Consider the following 10,996-nt stretch of genomic DNA (forward strand, 5'->3'; position numbering starts at 1 on the left):
CTTGCACTTTTGACGTGCTTTCGAACTGCTAGTTTGACTGTCACCCTTGCAGTCAACAAATAGTGGTTGCTTCACCTGGTCTCATGGGTGGGCTGGCCCTGGTATATATTGTTGCGTGCCACCCCAATCTCTGGGCGGTCCAAGGGTTCCATGCGCTTACCTGGGGTCCATGTTTCCTTTTGGAAATGAGACACAGCAGAGACTGTGGTGTCTTTATGATATATGGTTTATTTACACATATATACAACCTGAGCCTACGATGGAGGGGCTCACAGCAGACCCCCCAAAAGGGTCTTCTCTCACAGTCACAGCCTTGGATTCAGACAGACATCAAACATTGCTCTCCCACCCACCTCGCTGTCTCTCCAGCTTACAGCTTTCCTAACTCCTCTTCTCTAAACTCTGGCCTTATCTGTTGAAGGAGGGAAGACCCACCTTTTGCCAATCTAGCACAACAAGCACTTTGATCCTTGGTCCTCTTAATGGCCCATCGCCCAGGATGCTAGCCTGGCTTAATTAGCTTTTGACACTTGCTGCATCCAGGAATCAGAAGTGTCTAGCACTCAGCTTAACACACAAGCCTTGATTAAATCTAACACCTGCTGGGTCCAAGGATTATAGAGGGCTGGGACCCACAAACTCATAAAAATATTATGGTTTGTATCCAATGCTAGTCCCACTCAGAGTAGACCTTCTGAAATGAATATGACTAACTTGGGTCCACTAATTTAAATTGGTCTTTTCTGAGCAAAACTTAAGTCAGTTATAATTATGTTTGTATGCATATGCTCCCATCCTCCCCACAAAATCCTGTGGATGCTGATGATGTATTATAAATACAGCAAAATATACAGGCTTTTGGGAAGAAATACTTAGAAATGTTGGTGGCATTTTGAGTCATTTTTATTTGATGACAAAACAAGATTTATGCAGAAGATAAAAAATAATAAATTATTAGGGTTTAAATCTACAGCTGAAATTTTTAGGATTCAAATCTCCAGGTGAAATTGATTCCACTGAACTGAACCCTTTTTTATCTTTTGCTTCAACAGAGCAGAATTTCAACTAAGTCCATTACTTGTTGATCATTCAAGTGTCAGGTACTATGAATTTAGATGGTTTTGCTGATGTGTCATTAAGAACTTTTGGCTTTCGCTGATGCTTCTTTTCAGATCTTTTGGGTTTTCTTTTTTTCAATATGGGAAAGCCCCAATAAAGCAATATCCCACAGATGAAGAAATATATATCTGAGGAGGGAAAGACAAGCAAGTTAGTATTATGAATCTAAAATGCAGAATGCTGAAGGCATCAAATTCTAGAGCATCTTTGCTACTGTCTGCACAATTTGTCCAGAATAAAAAACTTAGAAAGGAGAGCAAAACCTGTAAACTTGCATTTGTCCTTGCTCTGAAGCACTTCTTAGTTTCGTTGCAGTTTTGCAAGGTTTGTTAATGTGTTTTAATTGTACCAGATACGTTGCAAAGGTCCATTTTTATTTTAATAGAACATATTAAGATTTTGGATGTGGGCCCTCATGTATTCCAGTTCTAATTCTAATCTGTAGAAATACTCATCTGGTAACAAAAAATGATCATATCCATGAAATGCACCCAGAAGGATACAGATAAGCACTGAAGCAAGCCTGTTAGCTAATTAAACATGACTGCCTCTGTATGCTATCATGTAAAAAACTGTCAGATGTACTTTGTCTAAATGGGAGGGTGGGGAGTGATAAGTGGGTTTACAGCATTTTCTCACATTTCACTGTGACCAAGAATCATCACAAGATACTATGCAGTTGTGAGCAAAATTGATTTTTAAGGTTCAGGGCTACTAGGGGCATTTTGCCTCTCTCCTACTGGTGTCTCCAGGCTCATATATTGAGTTTTCCCCGCATAGGTGAGTTGCTGAAATTCATTCATGATGGCGAGGGGAATTAAAAGGCTGCTTAATTTGTCCAGCAGTGCCACACTTGCCTTGTGCAGGGTGTCATCACAGCTGCTGTGGCACAAGCACAGCAAGCAAGGATGTAATGAGAAGACCCACCTGAGAACCCAAGCACACTTAACATAGAATTCAACCCAACAAGCATCACTGCTTAAATTGAAGCGAGTTATAGCAAGACCACCAACATAGGGCGTAACTTTTGAAATGCTTACCTTTGTTACTGTGCCTTCATTGCTCTTATTGTTACATTTTGTGGAAGTGAAGTAGTTGGCATAACAACATCCAGTTCAGGGGCATCAAAAAAGTATGCCTACATTATTGGAGAAGGTGAGAAGAAGGGACAGTAGTATATTACGAATATCACAGGTTAACCTTTATACTGTACTTTTTACATTTGCATTGCTTATGTGGGCAGGGAAGATGTAATACAACCATTAGCTTTACCACTGGATTTTAAAAGATGACTGCAATACCGACCATATTGATTTAGTGAACAAATGAAACAAAAACAGATTAGAGCATCAATTAATTATATGAAAGTTACCAAAACTAAAATTTCCAGGGTAAATAAGCCAAAAAAGTTTACACAAGCAAGTAAGTGCTCAAGGCATGAGATTTAAGCATGTTCAACATACTGGTTTTATACCCTACTCCAATATAGGAATACTTAGCCACTTACAACAGCTTTTAAGCCAGTCACTGATAGGCATTTGTAGACATGACTTGGTACAGAAATCCTATTTTTAAAATGCTACCCATTTCTAGAGTTATTTACAGTAAGTACAAGCACATTTATTTGTGAGGATTGCAGATTTTCTCCATGAATAAAGGTCTCCATAGGTGAAGCTTTTAACTGTTCACGAAAACTGACCTCAGAAAAAACTATTGAAAGGTTAGGAAACAACTGTCATACCAAGCAACCAACAGCAAGCAAGGCATTGAGAAGTACCACAGTCACAATTGTAGCCACTGCAATCCTTCGGTTGTCATCTCTAACAGCAGGCCAAAATGTCATCACTAAGACAGATCCTGAAAGGCACAAAGCAAATACCACCAAAACCCATCTGAGAGCTTTCTGTGGAATAATCCACAATATCTGTAAAGAAAAAGAAAGGAGATGCAGTTCTAGTTTTTGCTGATTTGAATCAGATAAAATCTTACAGAAACAGAATTTTCTGGATTTTAATGAGAAAATTAGTAAGAGCACCCACAAACGGTTTCTATATATAACCAATGTCTTGAACTAAATACTGAGTAAAGTTATAAATTGGCTGCTCTTCAAGACATAATCTAGAATTGTGGCCCACAACACAGTACACAATGATGCATATGTAATGAGCAGCAAGGTAAAGGGACCCCTGACCATTAGGTCCAGTCATGACGGTCTCTGGGGTTGCGGCGCTCATCTCGCTTTATTGGCCGAGGGAACAGGCGTACAGCTTCTGGGTCATGTGGCCAGCATGACTAAGCCGCTTCTGGAGAACCAGAGCAGCACATGTAAACGCTGTTTACCTATTTATCTACTTGCACTTTGACGTGCTTTCAAACTGCTAGGTTGGCAGGAGCAGGGACTGAGCAATGGGAGCTCACCCCGTTGTGGGGATTCGAACCACTGACCTTCTGATCAGCAAGTCCTAGGCTCTGTGGTTTAACCCACAGCGCCACCCGTGTCCCTGTAGTGAACAGTAGGCAATGGCTGTTTCCAGGAAAATACTCTGCATTGCTACTATCCAAAGTCCACCATCAATCCCTCCCTTCCTTCAACAAGTTAAGATACTGGTGATACTCGATACACATTTTTTTGTTTCATTTGTCTCAAAAAAAGGATCTGTCAAAAGATTTCAACAGCATCTCAGATGGCACCCATGTTCAAGCAGCAGCCCTACAGAAAAGCATTCCTCAGTGTAGCCACTTGAAACTGCATAGTGCATGGAATCCATGTGCATAACAGCTGGAGGGAACAGCAAGAAGCATCCCTTCCTTAGTTCAGATTAAATTATGAATGCACATTTCTACAACTTAGGGCAAATCTCAGTGAATTTTGTCCAGTATTTCCAAGGTGAATTAAGCAGGCCATGCATGGATTTCTCATCTAAACTTCCCATATAAAATGTCAACAATCTGTATTGATCTGTTTATATTATAAAAAAATCAAAACAATTTATTCAGCACTTCCTCAAGACTCTTCATATACTCAGGAATTCTTTATATTCAACTTACCGCTGTTGGAATATAAATGAAAAGTGAATAGCCATAAACGCACACAATCTCAAGAAATGAGTAGGATACAATGTTCACAACTTTACTGTTTCTCCACATAAGAAATCCCCAGAGAGCTAGAGGAACTAGCCAAGCATATGCATAGATGGCTGTAGCAGCTATGGACACTGTAAAGAGATTTATTTCAGCATTCAAAATCACAGCAAAATAATCAAGGCTATCACATCATAGAAATACTGAACTCAAAGGATGTAAATTAAAACTACATAACAGTTGGCTGCATTACTCTGTGTTTGATTGGTAATCATTTGGCAGCAGTTATCCTTTTGAAATCAGGTCTCACGGGCTGCCCTGGGCTGCATATTGACACACCTTAAAATATGCCTCTGTTATCTCTGTCACTCAGTAAGAGAAATGGAACACTGAATTAGGCTGCCAAAGTTACAGAGCCTCTATAACTCAACACCCATACATAACTAAGAACAATTACCTGATACATGCATTCTCTTATGGTCACCCAGATCTGCCTGGCTGCTCCCTAAGCCATTCCTGTCTTCACTTGCCTAAGCTCTCAGTCTAGGTCAGGCAATATTATACACACCATATCTACAGCCTCTTCCTTGCTTCTAGATTGGTGAGGAACTTAGTATCTTGAACTGCCATGTACTTCGGAACAAAACCTTTTATATGGTGGCTAACTATCTTAAATTTCTCCTTCTGTTATCTTACCTAGAACAGTGAACCACCAGGAATTCAAATGTATTTGGAATACAGCTTTTAACACAAACCTTTTCGGAATTCAGGCACATAATGGAAATCAGGTTTGCCCAGATGGATGAAAAATTTTGAGAGGTTGCCACTGATAGCAATGGCAAAGACTAACGTGGCACATATCCAAAAGGGACCTTAATGGAAACAAAAGCAAAAGATCATTTATTCTGACTGACTGACCCAGTGTTGGAAAAAATTGAAGTTCTTTCATGACAATTTTAGCATTTGCACGTACCATAAAGATCTGGATTACTTCGAATATACAGCCTTACAAAGTTTTTCCCTGGCACTGGAAAAACAGAACCTTTGATTCTGTCGAGGACCTAATAAAAGTAATACAAAACATTTGACTGAAGATAAATGATTTTTATTAAATTATTTAATTAAATTATTGTGACATCTGAACTAGATAATTGCTTTGAGTGTTTGAAATGGCACAGCTGTCTGGATATCCCCTCTGTATTTTCTTCTTGCTTCAGTTGTAAGAATGGTTTGCCTATTCCTCCGCCCCACCTACTTCTTATATTGCTATATTGATGCATAACACTTGTCCTATTATTTCCATAGTTAACATCCACAGTTAAGCTGCCATTGAAATTTGATGACTCAGCACACAGTAGTAAAGGGTGCAAGCATGCGGCACTTTGAATAACAGGTTGCATTTGTGGACAGAACTCCAGAGACTGAAGTGCACAGCAAACTCTGCTGATAATTATTATAATAGTGCTACCAAAGTAGTAATCACGCATGCATTGATTGGTATTGACAATTTCAAGTGGTAGGGAGCGGCAAAAGGCCAGATACATTTTCAAAAAGAATGAATCATTTGTACTTTTTTTGTTTGGAGACCTATGAATATGGAAACATGATGAACTCTGAACAGTTGCAGATACTGTCCACTACCAGCTCTGCTATGCACAAAAAAGCAAGCTGAAGATCACTTGTGCATGGTGCCTTAACAAAGACATTACTGCAAATTACAAACCTGGTATGTATCGACATCAAAAAATGTTTGGTAATACTCAAATGTCCAGAATGGGGCACTTTTCTTCTGTCCGGCAAGCAACTGAAATTTTAGAAGAAGAGAAAAAGATTGCTAATTCAGTATTAGCGGGTCATTTTAACAGGCAGGTCTTTTTAACTCATAGGGATTGCAAATATATTTGAGCAAAGTGGGAAAAGACATTTCAACCTGGAAGAAGAATTTTCAGCAAAATGTATGTCAAATATATTATTGTTACCACCCTGCTAATTCTTCAAGCCCATCTTTCTGAAACAGTGTGTGTGGTATTGTCAGGCCACTGGCCACAAGTTCAGACAGCCTGGTACCAACCCTGTGTCCTTCAGTCAACTCTAGCCACTCCACTCAGGAAGTATCTATTTCATCACTGCCTGTTATATGTGCTGTATATAATATCTTCCAATTTGCAGTCCTGTGGGAAAGCCACACACGGCACTACAGAGGATTCACACACCTCTGGTCAAAGCGGGGAAAGTATTGCCACTGAACAAATCTTCCAGTGGCTAGAAAGAAAGAAATTCCATAGAAAGCAATTCAGGGCACCAACAAGCCATGTAGAACAGTTTTCACAGGGAATATTCTGAAGTTAATTATTTTTCTTCGATATCTGTTTACATATACAAGTGCCCCAAACCATTAATGTAGTGCTTACCACCTGAGATTGTAACAAGTACGAGAGCACTTTCACAAACCAGCTCAGGGCTAACAGAAAAAACAACAAGTGAATAATGACAACAAAAAAGCTCTCCTATCCCCATTCCAACCTACACCCCATGAGATATATTCCAATACTGTGCCTACTTCTCTAGGAAGGCTAGGAACCCATCCAACACCCTGTCTGGAGTATTAAACTTCTCAGGAATACAATCTTTTTGCTACAGAGCAGCCTGGCCAAGGACTATCCTATGTTTTCTCCTTCTCACAGATGACTACCCTGAGTGGCTTCTGCTGCTATTTACACACAGCATGTTCAATTTATTTAAAATAGCTGTTGTACTAATTAAAAGCTTGAGAAGGAAAATCAGTTTGTCAGAAAACATCTTTACATTGTCCTCTAACCTCAGTCTTATCAGAATCATCTGTCCCCAATAGCTCATCATCCTCCTCTCTCCCAGAATCTTGCAGATGTCCATGCTTTGTTTTTGGTTTCTCAGCTGGTTCATCAATGCTTATTGTGACAGCGTCCGGATTTGCTGCCAACAAATTGGCTGCATCATCAAATTCTGAAAGACAAGTCATTCCAATAAAGTTTAGATTTTCACATTGCTAACTGTCAGGGCATGCAACTGTATGAAATTAGTAGGGCTCTCCCATCATTATGTTGCAAAGCTTGTGTTGGCGCTCAGTTAAAAAGATTTTGTTTTTTCCGAGTAAGATGTGCTACTGGTCTACCTCCTGCACACTAGCTGATGGCAGACCTGAATCTATACCCTAGGGTTGAGTTCACTAGACAGAAAGGCTATTTGAACTAATGCATATTGAAAGGGGAGCAGCACAGAAACATAAATCAATAGGTGCAGGAGACAAATTAATACTAATGCTATAAACCCACACACATTTTAAGTAATTAGAACTGCAGTAGACTGCCAGAACATAAACTGTTCACATCTACTGCAATTTTCACAATGGCAAGCTCCAAAAGGAGTCACTCCTCCTACTTGTCTGCTGTAACTGTCGGCTTTCTATACATTTGAACCAGTGGCATACTACCTAACAGTAGGAACTGTAACTGGGCTTTCAGTCCTAATTAGAATAAGCACCTAGCAAATTGGCAGAACTTTAAGCGATTACTTAATGCACTCTTCATGTGCAAAATGCTCCATCACTTTCCCCATAATATTCCCATTATGTAGAGACAACTGAGCTCAGTTCCATAACTGATAAACGCTGCTTTTAAAACAATCAGCAGTAATGTTGAGCTCGCAAGACTGTGCATTATGAAACATGGTTTAATTATATAAGTGGTATTAATGCAATGGCCCCATGCACATACTGCAGAATAATTCAGAGATTTTAAGTGTAATTTTATAAGTTACCATGAAACTTTAGGTCATCCACAGTTGCCATTCATGCACCAATGTCCCAACGAAGTGCTCAGAAGTGAAAAATAGCTGAAAAACACGAAGCAGGTTAAATACAATTTCAGATTAAAAATGGAACTCTATTATTCACATATTGACAAAACTGAATCACAGAGCTCTGGAATCTATGAAACATCCTGGAAATCTGAAGAAACCTTCAGATAGACTCCCAACAAGATTAGTCCACTTCATCCAGATTACTACAAGCAATAAGGAGAATGATATAAATACGGATATAATGGGCTGAATTATTATTATTTACTAAATTTCTATACCACCCTTCATCCGAGGATCGCAAATAAACGGCTCAGACTATAACAGGGGAAAAGGAAAGCAATCCCTCCTTACTACAGCTTTTTAAATAGAAACATACAAGCCAACTAACCTGGGTGCAAATACCTTTCTGGCAATTAATATAATAAACTAGATTACAAAAAGCAAACTCAAAAATCTAGGGCCTGAATCACACAAACAAAAAAGCAACCTGATATCTGCTAGAAATTCAAATGTGATTCCTAATGTTCTTTTTTAATAATATATTAGTCATCTTTGCCTTGTGCAAGGCAACAAAAAGTCACAAACACACAGGATGAAGGCTGCACTGTATCTGTACGCATGTCAAATGCCCTACAAATCTGCACCACTGCCAATGATTCTCTTCAGTGATTTACTGTGGTATGGTGAAAAGTTGCCAGATCCATACAGCGGCGGTTGCCCTGGATGGCTGTCTTACTATGTGGTCACAGCCCCAGAGGTACCGTTACAGTAGCATTAGCCCCCCCAGTATCTTTCCTGGTGCTCTTGCTGCTTCTTACACCACATACACAAAATCTAGGGGCACTTCCTCAGAAGCAGTTTCGTGCTGCTTTATCTTTCAAGTCCTAAGGTTGCTGACGGAATGTCCTACTGGAAATCTGTAGTGGTCAAGGTATGGGAAAGCAGGCAGGCAGGTATTCTGGCCACTGCAGTCTTCCAGCAGGGAAAGAAAAAACTACCCAGTGCCAGTGGCATAGCGTGGGGGGTGCAGGGGGGCCCAGCCGCACCGGGCGCAACATCTGGGGGTTAGGGTTAGGGGGCGCAAATCCACGGGTTAGGGGGTGCAAATTACTTGCCTTGCCCCGGGTGCTGACAACCCAACCTACGCCACTGCCCAGTGCCTAACAGCCCCCCCCCAAATACCCAACCCTGAAGTGCTTTTGGGGAACCCATGAAGCTAACTTCCGAGCAAATACGCTTTTATTACATGGAGACTGACGTAGCAAGAGACAAGCCTTGATGTAACCAGCAGCCTTGCGCTCGTTACCTATCTATGTGTCAGCCCAAAATCACTTCCCGGTTCCATGCAAATCAGCGCCGCTTCCATATTTAATGCCATAAAGGTGGCTGCGAAGGAGAAAACCCACCCTTGGCACTGCTAAGGCGGTTAAAGGACACGAAGGAGGGACCCATCTGTATTAAGAGATGGTTCTTATGGCGGGAAGAGAGGGGCAGCAGCCATCGCTTCTCTTCCCTGCGGTCCTATTTGGGCGCAATGAATAAGCCCCCGGCTGCATCATTCGAACGTGGGATCTGCGCACCAGGGAGCCGGCAAGGGGGTGGTGTTCCACCCGCGCAGACACGGGTCTTTCTCTTTCCTTTCCCCCTAACGTGTGAAGCCTCCCTTTGGGCCAGGCCGCAGGATTGACCCCCTCCCTCCCACCCACTCCACGAGGCGGCGCCGCGGCCACTACCTCCCGGTGCCAAAAAAGGGACGCTACGTACCGAGGGCCTGTGTTGCCGGAAACGGCAAGGGCTCGGCGGCTGCTTTAACTTCTCTCCTCCTTAAAGAGACAGGGCGCCCTTTAAGAGGCCCGAGCCGACCGGCGCGTCTCTCTGTCGCTCTCCTGTCCCCTCCCTTTAAAGAGAAAGCGAGCAGCGCCTCCAGTTGGCCCCGGGCGCCTTATAAAGCCCAGCAGATTTGTCGCGGCAGGTGAGATCAGGGGTGCGGAAGCTTGTGCCACAATAAATGTAACTGTTAACCTTCCAAGCTGCAGCTCTGCCTTTTGCAAAGCTGCTTGTAAAGGACAAACTGCAATCCTATGCATGCTCCCTTAGGAGTAAGCTCCAAGAGCTGCCTGCCTGCAGGTTCTTGAACTGGTTACTCATTCAAACAGCCTCTTTCCCTCCTTCTCGCACCATGATTTCAAGAACCCCGTTCTCTGCTCCGATGGGCAGCGCAGCACCGCCTTCACACGACCCTCCTTAATGATCTCGCTAGGAAGATTTCAGCCCCTGAAGGCGAAACAAACTGTTACATCTTCCCTTAAAGTGAAGAAAAAACACTCCCTCCAAAAGAGATATGTGGGAACTGAGAGGGCGACGCCGATAAACAGGTTTGTTTTCTTCCCGGCAGCTCCCTCGTCTTTCATAACCGTGTTGTTCAGAGACGCAATAGACCAAACTCTACCTGTTGCTTAATCTTTATGCTTGTTGGATTGCCCAGCTGTTAAAAGTAAACAGAAGTCCTCCGCTGCCACACAGCTTCAAGCATTCTGCTTTCATATGTGAAATGGGAGCAGTGGCTGTTGTGAGAGCAAGTGCAGCAGCGTACATGCACAATACAAATAGCAACAGGACATTAAAGGGAGATGGGAATTATCCATACAGCTGATATGCACAAAGGCCACACTTACTTTTTAAAAGATGTCGTGGTGGTGGGGAGGTCAGGAATTCTGATTTAAAAACAAACAAAAAAATTAATTCCTGTTCATATTCCTCAGTTCAAACAAATTAGATCATTCTAAAAAGTGATCCTGGTTCTGAATCCTCCAGCAGTAATAATTGGTGCACCGAAATACTATTGGAACAAGTACAAACCCAACAGCACAGGAGAAGGGATACACCCTTGATTCCTGGAAACTGCAAATTATTTGTTCTGATTAACATTTCAGTTACCGTAACCTTTAGAATGGCAGTT

At 41.8% G+C, this 10,996-nt stretch overlaps 1 protein-coding gene across 6 annotated transcripts; it reads right to left on the reverse strand.

The window, feature by feature from the left end:
• Window positions 1–208: 208 nt before the first annotated feature.
• On the reverse strand, window positions 209–10,599 carry YIPF1 (Yip1 domain family member 1). 6 transcript variants are annotated; one of them, XM_083448213.1, is made up of 10 exons: window positions 9,188–10,599; window positions 7,996–9,031; window positions 7,019–7,182; window positions 5,924–6,004; window positions 5,174–5,261; window positions 4,956–5,072; window positions 4,168–4,334; window positions 2,861–3,043; window positions 2,160–2,257; window positions 209–1,247 (listed from the first exon to the last, which is right to left on the reverse strand). In XM_083448213.1, the coding sequence occupies exons 2-9, from the start codon at window positions 8,024–8,026 to the stop codon at window positions 2,165–2,167; spliced, it is 924 nt and encodes a 307-aa protein (XP_083304339.1). In that variant the 5' UTR covers window positions 8,027–9,031; window positions 9,188–10,599; the 3' UTR covers window positions 209–1,247; window positions 2,160–2,164. The 6 variants fall into 6 exon arrangements, with proteins under 6 accessions (XP_083304339.1, XP_083304335.1, XP_083304334.1 ...); XM_083448209.1 differs by having other exon boundaries at window positions 7,996–8,070; window positions 10,216–10,353; XM_083448208.1 differs by having other exon boundaries at window positions 7,996–8,070; window positions 9,802–10,229.
• Between the last annotated feature and the right edge of the window lie 397 nt (window positions 10,600–10,996).

This window comes from Podarcis tiliguerta, assembly GCF_965153285.1.
Source record: "Podarcis tiliguerta genome assembly, chromosome: 6".
In the NCBI taxonomy this organism is placed as follows: Eukaryota; Metazoa; Chordata; class Lepidosauria; order Squamata; family Lacertidae; genus Podarcis; species Podarcis tiliguerta.